The 21563-nt window shown below is 37.0% G+C and overlaps 1 protein-coding gene across 14 annotated transcripts in view; it reads right to left on the reverse strand.

The window, feature by feature from the left end:
* The window catches only part of Epha5 (EPH receptor A5), a 356197-nt gene that overhangs the window by 39420 nt on the left and 295214 nt on the right, over positions 1-21563 (reverse strand). For all 14 annotated transcript variants that reach the window (XM_006983822.4, XM_076546512.1, XM_076546513.1 and 11 more), the window contains 3 exons: positions 21381-21448; positions 20065-20190; positions 18997-19182 (listed from right to left, as the gene is read on the reverse strand). In XM_006983822.4, coding sequence (XP_006983884.1) covers positions 18997-19182; positions 20065-20190; positions 21381-21448 — 380 coding nt within the window. The remainder of the gene's footprint in view (positions 1-18996; positions 19183-20064; positions 20191-21380; positions 21449-21563) is intronic.

Raw genomic sequence — 21563 nt, forward strand, 5'->3', positions numbered from 1 at the left:
AGACCGACTACTCATGGTCACATATTAGTAGTAGAAAATGGATGTAACTATTCCTTAACACCTGCTCAAAATTGTTCCAAGACTCCCATATGGTCAAATCTGTAATAGTAGCTTAAATCTGTTATCAAAAACTTCAAGATATTTATAAATAGCCTATAAACAACCTGAATAATTTAATCATTTCTAGATTGCATACCATACATAATATATTGTAAATGCTATAAAGATAATTTTATTTTTTAAGTACTGATAGTAAGGGAAATGCCTGTACTTGTTTACTAGACAATCAACACCCTCCACCTCACCCCACCTCACCCTGAGCAATTTCCAGTTGCAGTAGGTTGAATTCTTGGATACAAACTACAGAAAGCCAACCATGTTTCCAACTACTGAGCCAGGGTCTAGAGTGCAAGAATGGGGTAGACATTTTACAAAAAGTATCTCATTTCGTGTAAATTTTCATGCTATTTTATCCCCAGGTCACAAAATTTAGAAGATAGAATTTGCATTGTAAAAAGCACTCTCTAACTAGAAAAGTGACTAACAATGGAAAATACACATTTAGAAAAAGAAAGTGATTCTCTTCAAAGGAGACAGGTGTCTTGTCTATGTGATTTTTTCGCCACTATTATCTAATTGTAAAAGTCAGATTAATTATGTATGATAGTGTAAGTTGGAATGTCAAAAACAAAAATGTAATTTGAAAAGTATGATGAGGACCTAAAATGCGTTTCTAATTTCCAATGATGATGGAAAAGCAATTACAATGGATGTTTGCAAACAACTACAAGATTCTTTTGTTGATAAGAATAAGACACTTCAGGATCCATGCGATTATTTTTTATGCTTGAGTCATTTTAATGCTAATTACATTTAGTTTGGCTTATGTTTTGTCTCAGTTGCTGCTATCCAGCAAAAATGACATGGCAATAATTACCATGGCTTACTCTAACCCTTGTAAATTCAATAAAAGTGTATAAATCATTTTTCATTATCCAGCTGGAAGCAGAGGAAAAGTGTAGATTTGCCAATAATTTTGAAAGCGTATTATCAAGAATCCATATAAAAAGAGCTCATAAAGCATGTCCAGACAGGACCTTAATCACAGAGGGCACTCTACATGGCTTTGTTTTATTTCCTGAGGACCTAACCCAGGCAATCTATGAAAGAGAGGCACATTATTTGTGGAATTTGCCTTCATTATTGATGCTCAGAAACTGGCTCTTATTTCTTGATTTATTAAATGCTTATCTATACAAGAAACTATGTTATTAATTGTTGCTAAAATCCTGATATGGCAGTTGGTTCTTCTCAGAGAAAGTAAGGCTCAGAAAGTTTCTTACTAAGTTTGACAAGAGGAAGCCATTTAGGAAGGAATGTTAGAGATATAGGAAATGTTCTGTTTCTTTTCAATCTATGATTTTATAATTCAAAACTATGCATTGCTAGCACAGACATTTCATGCTGTACTCTATATATGTTCATGTTTTTGTGTGCTAATATAAACTTGATAATCATGACTATGTCATACAAACCATATAAATATTGACATCCTTTCTTATAGAATTCAACTTTTCTCATTGCTCTCCTTTCATGTTTTCTCTGTGTCTTCCTGGTCTGTCTGTCTGTGCTACTGTACACCTACTTCCAACACACACATTCCAGGCAATGTATTGTGATGTGAGTTTGCATTTCACTTGTAAGAGGAATCTAAAGTTCTTTAGCTTAAGAAGTATAAATGTTAGAATTGAAATAGAGTTTGCTTTGATGAAGGTCTAGGAGGAGAAGAAAGTAGGATTTGCTACTCAGTCAGTGTAAGTTTTGAATGATGTAGAAATTATTTGTGGAAGTTAAAAACATCCTTTGGACAGTATTGTGCTAGTGACAATTTATTAGAGATTTCAAGCTTTTTTTTTGTTTGAGAATAGATCTTATAGTACATACTTTATTACATAATTAATACAAAATGAATCTGTTTCTTTATAGTGTGATTTTTGATTGTTTTATTTTGTTTTTCTCTCTTTTGGCAATCACGTTGGGTCTCGTTCTGTAGTCTAGCTAAAGTAGAACTTTGCTGCCTAGCAGTCTGGCCTCAAATTTATGACTGTACTTGTCTCGGTGTTCTGAATCCTGGAATTCCATGTGAGATCCTACATGCCTGGATTCTGTGCTGTCTGTCCTAAAATCTACTACACATCTTTAAGAAATGTAGAATACTGTTTTCTTCATCATGCAATCTTATTACCCATATGCCAGTATTATTTGAAGAAAGCTCTGGGAAATGTGGCTGTAGTTCTTGCTTCTCACAGTGTGGAGCATGATATGTAGTAGAGGCACAGCCTGTAATCTTGTTAGAAATGGAAAATATGCGTCCCCAGTGAAGGCAATGGAAATAGATCCTCTAGTTGAACAGTAACCCAGGAGGCAAGTTCAGTTCTGAGAAACATCAAACAAGACTACATCACAAAAGCTGTTGTTAAAATCTGAACTTATTTTACTTGTGTTTATACTATCTGCTTTTATGAAGCCATTAGTTCATCAATAAACACATGACACCACTTCGGGCTATCAGGGAGCCTTTCATTTAGAGGCATCATAATTCAATTGAAAACAAATGTCAGAGGGGCTTTTTTAGAAACACTTTATGAGTGCTAAAGGACTAAATATAAATCTCCGTCTATGGTCATGTATCTATAGTTTTATTTTATTGTCCACAGTGTTTGGGTTGCACTCCATTCTGTGTGCTGATACTTAATAGTCTGAAAGTGATTTTAGTTTAACCTTAAGGTTAAACTAAGGATAGCATATGTAGAGCCGCTTAAGTATTAATGATCAATGCCAGTGAAAAAGTAAGATCATTTGCCTGTAATGAAAAAAGGCAGTCCTTTTTGAGAGAGGAAACAAACAGAACAACAAAACCAAACCAAAATGAAACAAAATGAAAAATACAGAGCAGCTAGTTAGAAAGATGTGTGCACATTTTAATTCCATGGTGTCTTTACTTACTAGCTAAGAGATTATGAAAAAATCATTTGGAAAGTTCTGTAATTTTAATTGGGAAAAATATTAAATAAACAAAACCCCATGTGCTTCATCTGAGATGAAATGATAACATTTCTATAAATATAAATTCAAACCTCTCTTACAAATCACATTTAAGTGTTTATATTAACATAAAGATTCTCAAAAATGGTCATTCTCAAGCAAAAAGTGACTTGTTTACATTGATGTTTGTGAAGTTGGATACTAATAAATTATGAAGTGAGCTTAGTTCTAATTACAAAATAACTGTACATATTCTAACAATGAAAACAAGTACCAAATCAAATATATGGCGGAACAGGCTGGCCAGTGTGTCCAAGGCCAGTGCTTGGGCTTTTTAAGTGGGTGCTCAGAATTGAATTCAGATTCTCATAATGTGTGGCAAGGTAAGTCTCCTACAATCTCACCTATCTCACAGGTTCCAAAATAAAAAAAATTGACAATGTGAAATATATTTATTTAATTAGTTGTACATTTTTACATAAATTGAATTTATTTTTTCAGCCAAACACTGAATAATGGTGTGATTTGCTAAGGAACATATTTTCTTTTTTGTAGGCCAAATGGAATGTATAGTTTTGAGACTTCTACATTACAGGAATCTAAACTGTAGCATGCTTTGTGCCCAACCAAAGGACATCTTCTGAGAACCAAATCTGGGCATCAATGGGCAGCTACATTCTCTAGTCAATATCCCAGTCATCCAATCTGAGTATAAAAATAATGAAATGAATATTGAATAATATCTATAGCTTTTATTTTCATCAGTCCCTAGGTACACGTTTGGTGTGTTGTTTAACTCCTAATTTTATCAGTGGTAATACATAGGGCCAAACTTAAGCTTAAAACTTTCAAAATAAACCTTATCCCTTGTACACTTTAGTGGTTTGTTCACACAATTTTTTACATGTACTTAAATTGTTTAGCCCTGTGAGAGATACAAGTGGCTATAAGTACACCAGTTTGAAGTAGCTCACCGTGTAGTAAAGGTGATAAAGCAGGTACAAATATAAATACAATGCAATGTACAGTGAGACAACCTGCCAAGACATGCTGCTGCCATTTATAGCGCTGCTGCTGGCTGAGAGTTATTCCTTCAGTAACTGTGTGAAATCTCTGAAAGGTTGGGCTCTGATTGGGAACATGCAAATGAGGAAAGTAAGACCCTCTTTCCTTTGCAGCTTGTCTCTTAAGCGGGCGTTCTCATCTGGATCTGGAGGGTTCCCTTCACTCAGCTATTCTGCATCATGGAGTGCCAACCTTTTGCCATGCACACATTCAAGGTTGAAGGAAAGGTGGAGATAAATGACTGTGATCACATGGAGAAGGACACAGTGAATTAAAATTTGAAAGCAAGAGGAAGTAGAGTAGTAGATTATAAGACTGAACAAAGTATCATGAAGGAGCAAAATAATTACATGGAATTTCAGCAGAGAATGTATGGAAGCATAGAAATACAGCAGAATTTCATCAAGTTAAGCATGCATTCTAATTAAGTTGTTTGCTTGTTGGTGTAGAAATATAACAGAAAAGCACTATTTGGTAAAGTCTAACTAAGGGCCACAGGTGAGCAGACTTTGCTGTGAAATTGCCAAACCTGGAAAAAAAAATAGCTTGAAGGCTGTTGGAATAACACTAACAAAATATAAACAAGAGTCTAGAAAAAAGAAATGATCTAAGATTTTATTGCTGAAGACACCACATTGCTCAGACAAAGGACTTCAATGAATCGTTCTGGATTTGACTTGGAATCCTCTTACCTTGGAATTATCTCTAACTATATTTTAAGGACTTATGCAAGATGCCAAAGGAAAAGAGCAGCAAAAGTCCTCTCCTGCTCTAATGTCTACAAACAGCTGCAGTGGCCAGTATGGCAAGGTAATCCAAAATGTGCAATAGTGACAATTATTTCTGGAAGGTAATTAACAGCCATAAAATTGGGGTTAATACCCACTCTTAAGGAATGAATTATGCTGGAAATGTAAGTTTAGTCAGCTACCCAGGTGAGGTAAGGCCTTGAGGAGATCCTTGAGGAGAACCTACTATCATCACTTCCCTAAATCAGTACAATTTCTGATTATATTCTAGATATTTACCCTTATATATACATCAAGTGTAACTTTCATCCCTCATCAAAGAAGCTTCCTTTTGCAACAAACATATTGTTTAAAGAATTTGGAATAGATTGAAATGCAGAGATCAACAGAGCTGACTGTGGCACCCAGGCCTAAGTAATATATTCACAAAATAACCCTTACACTTAAGGCTTAGGGAACATCATGGAAGAGGGACATGACCTTTTTGTAAGAGCCATAGGACCCAGGACATCTGCACTGAGATTGTTTTGTCCAAGGAAAAGAGAAAAAGGTAAATAAATAGGACATAAAGTCTAGGTGTATGAGGAAGTGGGAAGATGGGGAGGAATTGGAGGAGAGTGAAGAGTGAATGTGATCAAGACACATTATATGAACTTCTCTAAGAATTAATAAAAACATTATATTATTTAGAGTGAATGATCTTCAAGAAAGAAATAAGGCATTTGAAAGTAACAGTAAGTCTTTCTTGTCCATCAAAAATATTCAGAATACATTAGTGATCAATTGCCAATTAATCTGAATATGTCATCATCCTGGAAATAGAAAGAGAGATTACTGCTTTAAATTTATTACAATATTTGGTTAAATTTGTCAATTTCATAGTGGAAGTAAATTTATTTTTACATTATTCTAATTAAAAAATAATACTGTAAAATGTTTTAGTTCAATAGAAATTTCTATTCCTTTCTTCAGGTTTACCTAGTTTCCACTGGTAGGAAAAGACATTGTGCATGTGATACGTGTGGTGATATTATGTTCCCCAAAATATTGTGCACCCTAATAAACTTATCTGGGGTCAGGGAACAGAACAGCCACTAGATATAGAAGCCAGAAAATGGTGACACACACACCTTTAATCCTAGCATTCCAGAGGCAGCGATCTGCCTGGATCTCTGTGAGTTCAAGGCCACATTGGAAACAGCCAGGCATGGTGACTCACGCCTTTAATCCCAGAAAGTGATGGCAGAAAGCAGAAAGGTATATAAGGTGTGAAGACCAAAAACTAGAAGCTTTTGGCCTGGTTAAGTTTTTAGGCTTCTAGCATCAGTTCACCTGAGATCCATTAGGGTGAGGACTCAGAGGCTTCCATTCTGAGGAAACAGGATCAGCTGAGGAACTGGCCAGGTGAGGAAGCTGTGGCTTGTTCTACTTCTCTGATCTTCCAGCATTCACTCCAATAACTGGCATTAGGTTTGATTTTATTAATAAAAACTTTTACGATTCATGCTACAAATATGTCTGTGTGTACGGAAAAACACACATGTGGCACTGTTCTTGGTGGCCATAGGCCAACTTCAGGTGGAATATCTTGACTGAAAAACAGAACCATTTTCTATTTCTTTTTAAGAAAGAGGCTCTTACTAGACAACCTGGCCAGTGAGTCCCAGAGATTTCCTTTTCTCTACCTGTCTAGCATTGGAATTACAAACTGCCACCACTATGCTAGAGCTTTTAGATGACCGTTAGAGCCTATCTCATGTCCTCGTCCTTGACTGGTGAGTAATTTATTGATGAAACCATTTTCTCAGCCCATGGAAATAAAGTAACTAAGCAGGTAGGGTGGCGAGATGGCTCAGGAAGTGTAGATTGCTTCTTATGTCATCATGAGGACCTGGATTTGACTTCTAAAATACACACCAGCAGCATGGTGGTTTGCAATGGTAACTTCAGGAGTGCAAAGGAGGACATATATAACCTCAGGAGTGCACTGTCCACCCTGCCTAGCCTATATGGTGTGTTGCCAGTCAGTGGGACAGTCTGTGCAAAGAAAAACAAAAATGGAAAGGAGGAAATGGTTCCTGAGGTTGACCTGGCCTTCAGTTCATGCATGCACACATACGCATGCATAGTCCTCACTCATGAATATACACAAATTCAAAAGAAGTAAGCATTCTAACAGTGAGAAAATAAACATAACTTATATCTTCATTTTATTTTTTGTGAGATCTCATTAAAGAGTAAAAGTTGCCACTGTATACATACATCGAAGTGTCTTGCATTGCAAATGAGTCAATTAAGCTGGAATTTAAGAGTTTTTAAAGTCATAAGACTCCTCTACTATATATGTATATATATGTGTGTGTGTGTATATATGCATGTATATGTGTTATGTATATGTATATACATACACGATTCATACACACACACATATATATACATATATATAGTTACATAAAAAAAATCACAGAAGGAATCTAAATGGGTCCTCAATCTTTTATCACCTGCAGTAAAAATAAAGAGAAGCATCCATAGGGGTGCACTCCAAACTCCTCACTTCAGCTTCAATCAGAAAAATCACAAGAGTTAGTTGCACTTATGTCTCATTATCTGTGTGCTGCAGGTTGAGAATAATTGCTGAATAAATTAGCATCAGATCAGAGAGCATGAAATTAAGGACACAAATAAAGTGAGTCGCAACATGGTAAATTGAAAACAAGTTGAAGACTTCCGAAGTTGAACATCAAGGGCTGCATTTAAAAAAGGGAGCTACAGTCTCAACTCACACAGATCACAAAGTTGAAACCAAAGACACATTTTCAGCTTTTACATTTGCTTTCCTTATGTGTAGCCTTCCTTTGGATAGCAACATCAAGCAGAATATTTCATTAAGAGAATGAAAATTGAAAACTATATTCTCCACTGCAGTGCCATTTTTTTTTAGAATAGAACTCACATAATCTGCATATGATCATGTGTTTTCTTTGGCATTATCTCCAAGTAATAAAGGTTTCAAGTGCAGAAAATTACATGAGGAATTTGTCTGTGTTATTATAAGAAGTTATCTCAGTTAAGGTTCCCAGCACACAGTTGCACAAAGATGATCTATAATAAATCAAGGATATATAAATATAAATGAATATAACTCTAAAATTTGGAGCAATGCCTACTACTTTGAAGCACATTTTCTTTAATACATGAAAATATGTAACTATTCACTAATATAATTTGTGATCACACTCATTTACTCACCAACACACATAAAAGAACATCATAATTTAATCTCTATGACTATCATTTAAGGTAGGTATTATTTCCATTACTTTGTGACAGTAAGTCTCAAGGCATTTAAATAAAGTAGATGTATATTGGCATAGATTTAGATAAAGTGGTTTAGCTGTCCTCTCTGAGGACAACTCACTATTTTGCTAGGGAACTGAAAACTGTATGCAAATATGAGAAAGTAAACGAGAGCATTTATATAGAAGTTTTAGACTAAATAAGAGAACACTTTACATTATTGCAAACATCTTCATAGCACTGGAAGGACCAGGAGATGATTCTGAGGCAAATTGGGGCGCTATTATGTGAAATAGTTTGTGGAATGAGTAGGAGTTTGAAGGAATTTTAAAGGCAATAAATGTGAAGTGTATCTATCAGAAGCTCTACAGACAAAGAAAAATATAAAGTATATATATTTCTGTCCCAATACAGCTATGAAAAAGTGTTCATATTTATTGTTTGACTCACATTTTTCTGTGACAGAACTTGGGTCCCCAAGAGGGCACACATGAGTTCTGTTACAATGTTGCCTGTGCACTGATAGAGCAAGGTTAGCTGAACCAGGCCATGAAAGTCCTACAAAAATCTGAAGGTTTGGAGTTTTTGAAGCTTTCTGTAAGTACAGTGTGGGATATACAACTTTAGACAATCTCTATATTTGCATTTGATGTTTATGAAATTATTAAGTAGAAATTACTGTGGGAGTGAAATTTTTTGGATATTTATTTAGTCTTTCATTGTCCATATGTGCATTTCTAGTTAGGTATTAAAAGAGTCTTTAAACTTTAAATGTTTTAATCTTCACCATTGAGATGGATGGAGGCATCTCAGAACATCACTATGAAGATACTATGAGTGAATACAGATAAAATTCATAATGGACATTGCCCGAGTGAATGCTCACTGATTACATAGCCACTTCTATCTATATGTTTGATTATTAATGCAACTGTTTTACATCTATTTATGTACTTTACAATGTGTGTGTGTGTGTGTGTGTGTGTGTGTGTGTATTTATATACTTTACTCTGTGTGTATGTGTGTGTTGGGGGGAAATATCATAGAAAATTGAGGTCTTTTGAGCAGGTTATTTTGAGTAATAAATATAAACTAAATGACTAAAATCATTACGGGACCAGTGAAGGACCAGTTAAATTCTTTATTGATCAACTGAAGGTTTCAAGTATTTGACATCCTTCATGAAGGGGCATTGTACAGAAATGCATTCACAAGATGCTAACACATATTTAAATGGCATGTACAAAACTCTGATATTTCTGAATAAAAGCTAGATTTTCTGTAACTGAAAACAAATTAATCCTTATGGATTTTTTTGAGGCTGTTGATGAGAATATTTAATTCCCAGCAGCACAAATCTAAACAAATAAAAAAAATACATAAATTGGGCCTGAGAGATGACTTGGCTGTTAAAGGCTAGGTTCACAGCTAAAAATACAAAAAACACATTAATAATCAAAAATAAAATAGCTTAATCTATTTTTTGTTTTACTGGTTATGGTTTTGTTTTGTTTTCTGGCAGTGAATTCATGGTAAATGAGTACACAACTGTAGTGGGTAGTCATTCCAGCTTGGATCTGGAAGCTCCAACCCCCATTGAGACTCTGGCAACTGTCACGCCTACGAGGCGGGGCGAGGGGAGGTGCTGGAAACCGGAGAGCTGGATGGGCAAGCGCTCGCTCTGGGCGCGCTCTCTGCGCCTGGACCCTGGATGGTGGAGATTGATTGTGCAGAGCTCCAGAGAACACCGCTGGATTGCTAGACGCCTTCCCCAGACCCCCGCGACCTATCCATTCTTTCATTTGTAAGTCATCCACTAAATAAATCTTCCTTTTAACTACGTGGAGTGGCCCTTATATTATTCCCCAATATCTGGCGCCCAACGTGGGGCAAATTCCAAAGGTCTGGGCGGCTCCTGCCCTCAGCCTGTTCCCCGGCTGGCGGGTACCTAAACCCGCCTGCAAAGTTCCATATAACCAGTCCATTCCCGAAAAGGGGAGCAGCTAGTCCGGTCTCAGCTCCCTAGCTTAGCCCCGAGACCAGTGAAAAACCGCTGCGAATGAGGTATCCGCACCCGGCTCCCGGCCATCCCGCCATCTGCCTCCAGCTGCCGCCAGCCAAGGTCACCAGCAGGCCCTGCTTTGGAGCTGTACCAGCACCGCCTGCTGGTTGAAAAGCGCTACTACACCCCCCATACCACAAAAAGGTAAGATAAGCAAACCAGCATTTTATTTCAAGTAAAAGTACTTGATAATTTTACATCTTAAAATTGACTAACAAATTTTGAGTAATTCTTGTAATATGGCTGACAACATTACCTCACAAGAATTTAAAAACCTTTTTGCCTGTATGATGAATGACATTCTCCTGGAAATATATGACCTTCCTCAGGCATATTTGGCCTGTACCATTTTGGCATTCATCGTAATAATTCACACAGTGTTCAAACACTGCTTTAATAATAAGAACAAAGATGAGTCATTATTGGGACTGATACAGGCTTTAAAAGATAGCAATGAAGACTTACAGAAAAAGAATCTCTTTCTGGAATCTGCTTTCAAAGATAGCAATGAAGGCTTACAGAAAAGGATTCTCTTTCTGGAATCTGCTTTAAAAGATAGCAATGAAGACTTACAGAAAAAGAATCTCTTTCTGGAATCTGCTTTAAAAGATAGCAATGAAGACTTACAGAAAAAGAATCTCTTTCTGGAATCTGCTTTCAAAGATAGCAATGAAGGCTTACAGAAAAGGATTCTCTTTCTGGAATCTGCTTTAAAAGATAGCAATGAAGACTTACAGAAAAAGAATCTCTTTCTGGAATCTGCTTTAAAAGATAGCAATGAAGACTTACAGAAAAAGAATCTCTTTCTGGAATCTGCTTTCAAAGATAGCAATGAAGGCTTACAGAAAAGGATTCTCTCTCTGGAATCTGCTTTAAAAGATAGCAATGAAGACTTACAGAAAAAGAATCTCTTTCTGGAATCTGCTTTCAAAGATAGCAATGAAGGCTTACAAAAAAAGATTCTCTTTCTGGAATCTGCTTTAAAAGATAGCAATGAAGGCTTACAGAAAAAGAATCTCTTTCTGGAATCTGCCTTCAAAGATAGCAATGAGGGCTTACAGAAAAAGATTCTCTTCCTGGAATCTGCCTTCAAAGATAGCAATGAAGGCTTACAGAAAGAGATTCTCCTTTTGGAATCTGCTTTAAAAGATAGCAATGAAGACTTACAGAGAAAGAGTCTCTTTCTGGAATCTGCCTTCAAAGATAGCAGTGAGGGCTTACAGAAGAAGATTCTCTTTCTGGAATCTGCTTTAAGAGATGGCAAGGAAGACTTACAGAAAGAGATTCTCTTTCTGGAATCTGCTTTCAAAGATAGCAATGAAGGCTTACAGAAAAAGATTCTCTTTCTGGAATCTGCTTTAAAAGATAGTAATGAAGGCTTACAGGAAAAGATTCTTTCTCTAGAATCTGCTAATCAGGATTTACAAAACAGGCTTGTACCCAAAATTGATTTTATTGATAATAAATATGAATATCTAATGGATAGAACACTAACTCTCCAGAGTGAAGTTATGGCTACTCAGACATTGCATAAGGAAGAAAGATTATCATTAATTGATAAGATAAGGTCCATGGAATCATGTGCTTCTGAGGAAAATAAAAATGTCTATGATTCCATGAGAAATCTGGAGTCCCTTGCACGAGAGGAGGTTCACTCCCTAGAACAGACCCTAGGTGCTCGTTTGCAAGCCCTAGAAGAAACTCTCAGTAAACATGACAAGGGAACTAATAAGCAGAAGGTCAAGACCATAGAGGTTGTAACATCTCCAAACAGCTCTCATACAATGGCTTATCCTGTTATCGTCCATGAGAAGCCAGCAGATGACACACACCCAGAGCCATATATGACATATACATTACAACCAATTTCAACAAGGGACTTTAAAAATATAAAGGAAGCAGTAGTTACGTATGGGATACAATCCACATACGTAAAACAGATGTTAAATTCATGGTCTACCTCACATAGAATCATCCCAGATGACTGGCATCAGTTAATTTCAGCTGTTCTAGAATATAGCCAGCAGCTACAGTGGAAGAGCTGGTTGAGAGAAGAGGCAAAAAATTTAGAACAACAAGGTAAACTCAGAGGTTTTGTGATCTCCCAAGATCAAATACTTGGTGAGGGATGTTTTGCTGACAGGAATGTACAAGCCACTTATGATGAGCATACAATATCCCTATGCCGTACAGCAGCTCTAAATGCTTGGGAAAAAATTCCAGAACCTGGAAAACCAACTGAGGTATACACAAAGATATTTCAGGGACCACATGAATCTTTCACTGATTTTTTACAAAGGCTGAACACAGCTATAACAAAAGCTATATCAGATAAAGAATTAAGAAAAGTATTAACTGAGTCCTTGGCATTCGACAATGCTAATGCAGAATGCAAAAGAATACTTACACCACTAAAGATCAGATCAGCTCCTTTGGAAGAATGGATTCAGTACACTAATGGTGTTCAGTCTCTTAACTACAGTAATGAGGCTTGGATAGGAGAGACAAATCCCAGAGGTGAAAGAAGGCCCCGTGTTACCAAATGTTTTAAGTGTGGTACACCAGGGCATATAAGTAAAAACTGTACGTGGGGTACTCCTAGGAGTAATACTCCTTCTAGGAATAGCCTAAACAGGAGACCCCAACCACCTCCTGGATTATGTAGAAGGTGTGGCAAAGGCCAACATTGGACCAATGAGTGCAGATCAAAAATAGATATACGAGGCAACCCTTTACTGGCGGGAAACGCCTCAGGGGGCCTCTTGCAGGCCCCCAAATCAAATGTAGTACGAACATTCCCAGCCACTGTGGAAGAAATTCCTCTCCAGGACAACTGAATAAACCAATGCTTAATGTAAAAACCGATACTGCAATGGATGATAAAACAGCTTTGATAGATGGATCACAGTTTACAAAGAACACTGTAAAACAAATATTTTGGCAGACTTCCATAAATGAACAAAGACCAAAGCTTAGAATTCGAATTAATGGCCTGGTTCTGGAGGGCCTGGTAGACACAGGTGCAGATGTGACTATAATTACACCAAAATCATGGCATCCGAATTGGCCTCTTCAAGAGGTAGATGTCCAACTGTTAGGGATTGGCACCCTATCTCAGATAAAACAGAGTTCGAGATGGGTTGAATGCATAGGGCCAGAAGGACAGAGAGGAAGGCTGAAGCCATATGTAGCAAATGTAGCAGTAAATCTTTGGGGCCGAGATCTGTTACAACAGTGGAATACCCAGATTAAAATTCCTACACTTTCAGAAAAGGAATACAGACCAATGCATGTTTCTAGGAATAATATCATAACATGCTATAAAAATCAGTCACCAACCATTCAGGCTGTTCACAAACAGAGCACGACTGTTGTTGAACTCTCAGAAGTACCAACTGCCTTACCTTTAAAATGGCTAACTAATAAACCTGTCTGGGTTGGACAATGGCCTTTGACAAAAGAGAAGCTACAAGCTTTAGAACAGCTGGTTCAAGAGCAGTTAAATGCTCAACACATTGAAGAATCTACCAGCCCTTGGAATTCTCCTGTATTTGTTATTAAAAAAAAATCTGGTAATTGGAGAATGCTGACAGATCTGAGAGCTATTAATAAAGTAATTCAGCCAATGGGCTCCCTACAGACTGGGATCCCCTTGCCCTCTATGCTACCAAAAGAATGGCCTATAATAGTTATTGACTTAAAAGACTGTTTCTTTACCATACCCTTACAGGAAAATGATAGAGAAAAGTTTGCCTTCACAGTACCTAATTATAATAATTCTCAGCCAGTCAAGAGATATCAATGGAAGGTCCTCCCACAGGGAATGTTAAACAGTCCTACTTTGTGTCAATACTTTGTGCAGAAACCATTAGAGATAATTCGTGTAAAGTTTCCACAATCCATAATTTATCACTATATGGATGATATCCTATTAGCTGATCCAAAGTTAGATACATTAGAAAGCATGTTTGAAGAAGTAAAAAAAGTTTTGCCTCGCTGGGGACTGCAAATTGCTCCTGAAAAAATACAAAGAGGAGATTCTATTAATTACTTAGGATATAAGATAGAGCTACAAAAAATTAGACCCCAAAAGGTACAACTAAGAAGAGATAGATTGAAGACTCTTAATGATTTTCAAAAGTTATTAGGAAGCATTTCCAACTTACTGGGTATCATGGGAATACCCAAAGATGGACTAAAAAATTTGGCTAATACTCTAGAAGGGGACAAAGAATTAAATAGTCCAAGAGAATTATCAGCCGAAGCTGAGAAGGAATTGGCTCTAGTAGAAAAGACAATTCGAGAAGCACATGTGGATCGTGTGGATCCAGAACTTAAATGCATTCTTGTCATATTCCCTTCCAGACATTCCCCAACAGGTATTTTGATGCAGAGGGAAGATATTATATTGGAATGGATATTCCTACCACGTAAACCAAATAAGAAATTAAAGACTTATATAGAAAAGATCTCTGATTTGATTCAAAAGGGTAAATTAAGACTTCGTCAGTTGACAGGAATGGACCCAGCAGAAATTGTAGTACCATTAACTAATGAGGAAATTTCATCACTATGGAAAGATAATGAATACTGGCAGAGAGCCTGCAGTAACTTTTTGGGAGAGATTAACAACCACTATCCCAAAAGCAAGAGAATAGAATTCATAAAGAAGACTGAATGGGTCCTTCCTCACATTGTACGACAAAAGCCAATTTCTGGAGTCCTCACATTCTACACTGATGCAAATAAATCAGGGAAAGCAGGATATAAATCAGGAGACTTAAGTAAAGTGGTACAAAGTCCATATAACTCTGTACAAAAGGCAGAACTGTATGCCATTCTTATGGTACTGATGGACTTCACAGAACCCCTCAATATAGTCACTGACTCTCAATATGCAGAGAGAGTTGTTTTACATATTGAAACTGCTGAATTCATTCCTGATAATACAGAATTAACTTCATTATTCATACAATTGCAGGAAATCATCAGAAAAAGGGAACATCCTATATATATAACACATATCAGATCCCATACAGGTCTACCAGGACCTTTAGCACAAGGTAATGATGAGATTGATCAGTTACTAATAGGTAATGTGCTAGAAGCTTCAGAATGTCATAAGAAACACCATGTAAATAGCAAAGGTTTGAAGAAGGATTTCTCCATCACTTGGCAACAGGCTAAGGATATTGTGAAAAAATGTCCTACTTGTTCCATCTATAACCAAACTCCATTACCTGCAGGGAGTAATCCAAAAGGTATACAAAGAAATGAAATTTGGCAGATGGATGTGTTTCATTTTGCAGAATTTGGAAGATTAAAGTATGTACATCATACCATTGACACCTATTCAGGATTTCAATGGGCAACTCCTATGAGTTCTGAAAAGGCTGATTCTGTGATTACACACCTATTAGAAGTTATGGCCATCATGGGAATACCTGTACAAATTAAGACAGACAATGCCCCAGCATATGTCTCCAATAAAATGAGACAGTTCTTTGCTTATTACAATATAAAGCATGTTACAGGTATACCACATAATCCCACAGGCCAAGCAGTCATAGAGAGATCCAATCGAACTTTAAAGGATATGCTAAATAAACAGCAACAGGTAACAATGACTCCTAGAAATAGACTGCATAGTGCTTTATTAACCTTGAATTTTCTCAATGCTAATGAGAAAGGAACAACAGCTGCGGAGAGACATTGGACGACAGACAAAACTCCTGAGCTAAACCAACCAGTTTATTTCAAGGATGTGCTGACCTCAGAATGGAAACCTGGATATGTTCTACGTTGGGGAAGGGGTTTTGCCTTTGTTTCTGCAGGAGAAGAAAAGCTATGGATACCAACAAAATTAATAAAAATCCGATTCGAACAGGAAAAACCCCTTGATGAAGAGAAGTAAAAGATCATCCACCAATGTGACATCTCTACAAGTTGTAAGAAAAATTTAACAATCAAAGGGTGGGGTAGGGTTCTGCTTCTGTCTTTCCAGGATAATGGAAATACCCATCTTCCAAAAATCATAAGGCCTTGGATATCCGGATCTTTACAGCAGAAAGGAAGAATCTATTGGTACCAATCTATCTACACATGGTAAAATCTCACTGTCTAACATCTTTCTCTCTATCAATCTAGAAAAGTTGTGGTTCCAATTCAATTATAGCCAAGCTGGCTTTGGAGATGGAATTGGCTCACTCCTTCTCTAAACCCAAGCATATTGCTAAAAGAAAAATTTAAGAGATTCTTCAGTCCCATATCAGAAGAGCCCTCTGGTGTGAGACAGAAGGAAACCAATAAAAAGGGACCATTGTCTTCTAAATTCTAATTCTCTCCATGCTTACTCTTGATTTCTCAGAATCCTTTCTTACATGCTATGTCCTCTTTAAATCCAAACCTCCCATTTTTGATAACAAATAAGTTTTTCCAATAGCAATCTCAGAAGTCACCAGAAGGAAGATGGGGCCCCAACAACAACAACTCTACCCAATCCAGAATGATGCCATGGTAATCATCATCATACTACACTTCTTGCCAGAATTTCAGACAATCTTACCCATTACTCTAAAACTTGCTGCAGAACCTACAGTTAGTCTAACTGAGATTTAACTATTTGAGCTTTCTCACAGTACCCAACAGAGATAACATCACCCCCTAAACGGCAGGAAACAATTCTTAGAAAACGACGCCCCTTCTCCCTTAGGTTTCATAATTCTCAGGGTTATGGATGACGGTTGTAGGGTTGGGGGTGGAAAAAAATATTAACTCAGTATTGTAAAAAAAAAAAAAAAAGGGGGGGGCGGAAGAAATGGAACGGATAGGTATAAGATATGATGGTAAATCATTGTATATACTAGTAAACAAACTTGGTAAAATAGCAACCTTAGACAATTTGCACTGTAGTTTGTACTGTTATAGATTCTTATATGTTGATACAAATGTAAACTATTTTTATACTCCTGTTTAAGATAATTTGTATATTGATACAAATACAGAACTATATTTGTTATAATGTACATATATTTCTACTCTTATTTGTAACATTTTTATATTGATACAAATGTAAATTTATATCTGTCATACTTTATATATGTTCTACTTCTGTTAGGATATTTGGTATATTGATATATATTTAAGATTATTGTCATATTGCATATCGCACTATATATTCCTACCTCTGTTATAAATATCTTGTGTATTGTCACAATTTTGAAGTCATCGTTCTTCACCATACATTTGCTTATAGACTGTTTACCTTATTTACGTGAAGCCTTAGTCCTTAGGTTATTTCGGTAGATAAGATTTATAGATTTATGGTCGCCTATGCCTGTCATCTCTATAGTTACGTTAGTTAGGTTATCCAGATTTACAGATACATAGGTCAGATGGACAGGTAATCTTCAAACACTTCATAGACCTAGAGAATATGGCATTTAAATAACTTAGAATTCTGTTGACGTGAGGCACAATTGCTCCTGGCTGCACCAATTGATCCCGAGAGAATGTTGGGCTTCTAAGACATTTCCATTTGGAAGTTTGTCTTTTTGGCACAAAATGGCCTACGGGGCAAAAAACTGCCCTTGCCTTGATGGCTGACAGTACAAATGCAATGCTGTCTTTTCTGGACAAGCGGGACACAAGGAAAGCGACCACTGTACTCTGCCAAGACAGGGTAAGATGGTCTTTCAGAAATCCTGCTTCTGAAAATGGTCTGTCAGATACTCTAGGCCTGTAGCCAATTTGAATGCACCAACAATGCTGAGAAACATTAGGTGACTGTCCAGGCTGCCAGCTGTCTTGGTCTACTCTTGCAAGACTCCCGAAGTTGCTTGCATCCGTCTACCATTTCTCAAGTACCATTATGTTCCTTCTCAGGTCTTTGATGGGATTGAAGACTAGCAGTTATAGTTACAACTTAGTATATATAATATCTTAGATAGAACATATTAAGTATTAGATTCAGGTTCTTTAGGATAGGACACCTTTGAATGATCTTTATAACATGCTGTTTACCTATGCTCTATACTTCTCTGGATTTTAGAATGTGTTTCTTGCTTGATATTGTTTGCATTGGTTGTAGTTACATCTTATCTAGGTCATTATCCCTCATTATTTCTGGACAATATTTGATAACCATTCCTTTGTATATAGTCTTGTATTAGTTTAGAACCTTCTTATTTAGACAAAAAGGGGGAGATGTAGTGGGTAGTCATTCCAGCTTGGATCTGGAAGCTCCAACCCCCATTGAGACTCTGGCAACTGTCACGCCTACGAGGCGGGGCGAGGGGAGGTGCTGGAAACCGGAGAGCTGGATGGGCAAGCGCTCGCTCTGGGCGCGCTCTCTGCGCCTGGACCCTGGATGGTGGAGATTGATTGTGCAGAGCTCCAGAGAACACCGCTGGATTGCTAGACGCCTTCCCCAGACCCCCGCGACCTATCCATTCTTTCATTTGTAAGTCATCCACTAAATAAATCTTCCTTTTAACTACGTGGAGTGGCCCTTATATTATTCCCCAATACACAACTTATTAAATGAAAATTTGGGCTCACTACAGACAATCTTTAAGAAAAATCTACTAAAATATAAGGAAATTTTTACCACTTAAGAAATTAATTTTACCACTTAAGAAATAAATGGTAAATAATTTTACCACTTAAGAAATTAATATTTTAGTTTTCTCAGTTCTTTTTATGCAGAGACAATGATAATTTAAACAGATACTCATGAGGTGTACCACAAACACACACACACTGTGCCACTGTACTTACTTTTGGTCACAACGCCTTCTAGATGGATGATGTTCGGATGATCAAACTGTCCCATGATACTTGCTTCACCCAGAAAATCTCTGCGCTGCTTTTCAGTATAGCCTACTTTAAGAGTTTTGATAGCCACAGGTAATTCTCTTTTTCCTGGCAGTTTCAAACGTCCACTACAAACTTCACCAAATTCACCTTGTGATAAAGATAGAAAAATACATATAAACTCACTGAGAATTCTTATTCTAATAAAATTCTAAAGTCATGAAGCATTAAGGTTCAGATGGAAGAAAGTAAACTAAAGGTGAGATCAAGCATCCCAAGTAGAATTTTTGTTTGTTTGTTTGTTTGTTTTGTTTTTTCAAGACAGGGTTTCTTTGTGTAGCTTTGCGCCTTTCCTGGATCTCACTCTGTATCCCAGGCTGGCCTTGAATTTACAGAGATCTGCCTGCCTCTCCCTCCTGAGTGCCAGGATTAAAAGGAGTGCACCACCATCGCCAGGCCATCCCCCCCCCCCCCCCCGGAGAATTAACAATGGTAAATGTTACATTGTGAAATGTCCCCTGCAGGTGATCAAAAAACACTTTAGGGCTTAATAGTTTCATCCATTTAATGTAAACAATCCAAATGGTAACATTAGAAAGAAATTTGAAAAAAAAAAAAAAAAAAACTGATCCTAATTCATTTTGTTTTTACTTCTCTCATAGTCTACCCAGTACCTACTACTGGTGAGAAAAAGGAAAAGGGAACTAGACAGGGGTTAACTCAGTTATGTAAACACATGATCAGGTTGAATTGAACAAGCAAATATTTCCCAGTATTACAGATTCAGTGTACATATATACACAACACTATATGGGCAAAGATTCTTTACCTGGTTTCTCTGCTAATAAGATAGATATTTGCTCATTGATGAGCTGCACAGAAGCTTGCATTAAAAGGTGATCAGTCACAAACAACTTTGAGAGAAAGTCAATGATAAGAGCTTAAGAACATTCTGTGTGAGAGCGGGACATTGACGTATTACAGTCTTAGTTTACACAAAGGTGAAAGGTCAGAATGTAGATGGTCTCACACCTGCTCCAATGACTCTCTCAATGGTGATGCACGAAGCTTCGATCTCCTTGGCAAATTCATGGACAGCTTGGTTGGGATCTTCATAGGTGTGCGGGTCTATGTAGGTTCTTACTCCTGGCAGTTTAACTGTAACAATACATGGACATGAATATAGCTGAGTGGATATGCTTAGTCATCAACTTTGTTAACACTCGAGAGTGACCGAAGTCTCTAACTCCTAAAAGTACTTGAGTTGCAAAAACAGGCTTTCTCCTGATTTATGATAGTTAGGTACACAGCTACTTTACCTTTATAACTTAAAAATATGGATATTTCCCTACACAAGAAATGTGTATATACTAGCATGTCTTTGTAGTTATCTTTCAAGATACTGTTCAGACAGTGAGCCTCAGATGCATATTGAGAACACTTTGATGATTGCAAAGAGCAAGAAAATAATGGCCTTTTTGTTGGTTTGGTCTATAGGGTCAGTTTTAGATACTGTAGCAGATTATTAATTCTGATTTTAAAGATCATTTAAAACAATTTCTAGTAGTTCTGGAGTAGAAATCAAAAGGAAAACGGAACTACTTTTCACTCGGTGTCTATTACAAGGGATCCATATATCACTTGAGTCCCCGGTACTGACAGCCACACCAAGACTGCATTTTAAAGATGGATAACAGACACATAGGACTGGGAAGTGGACTCCATGCTTTTCAGTATGTTAAAAATGGTCTCAGCAGAGGGACTAAGCAAAAGATACCTATCTTCGCTCGTTTTTCAAATGGACTCATGTTGTGTGCCACTTATGGAAAAGCAAACACACTAAAATACCAATATTAAAGCCCACTTAAGATATTTTTTAAGCTTATTATTGAAACTGGATTTCATGCATTTCTTAAAAAGTGGTCCTTTTCAGGTCATTTGAACCAAGGCTGCTGACAGAAGGGGTTTTTACACCAGGAAATTTCCCATTGTAATCCTACAAAAAGAAGCAGCTGAGTAACATTCATTCATTAGGCCTGATGGCGTGAGTTAATGATAGATTTCTGCTCACTCTTCATGGACCTTGGAATTCACCTGGGATTTTGATTTGAACTACAGTAGTATTTTAAGGGTGGGCAAGTATTTTTATTTTAATGATTATAATGGAAAGATTTGTTTTTGAACTGAATAACCCTTTCAGAGAGTGCCCAATCCCAGGAGTTATAAATACAAGAAATGCTTGCTTGTTTTATATATAATAGATTTGGTCAATTATTACAAATTGCCTAACCTGAGCAGCAATCAGAATAATAATAAAGTCTCATTTTTATTTTGCACAATTTGCTTACTGTGCCCGTTATGAAAGTGCATCTTTTCCTCTTCTGGATCCTGCTTTGCTTTGCTGTAGCCACACCGCCTAGAACAAAGTGAGCCACAGTTAGCCACCTCTAAAAGTGGTGAATCAATCACATCACCCATGGAGCAGTGAATGCAATTGAATTTTCTCAAACCCAGAGCCAGTTTCCATACCA

This window comes from Peromyscus maniculatus, chromosome 10 (genome assembly GCF_049852395.1).
Source record: "Peromyscus maniculatus bairdii isolate BWxNUB_F1_BW_parent chromosome 10, HU_Pman_BW_mat_3.1, whole genome shotgun sequence".
NCBI classification, from domain to species: Eukaryota; Metazoa; Chordata; class Mammalia; order Rodentia; family Cricetidae; genus Peromyscus; species Peromyscus maniculatus.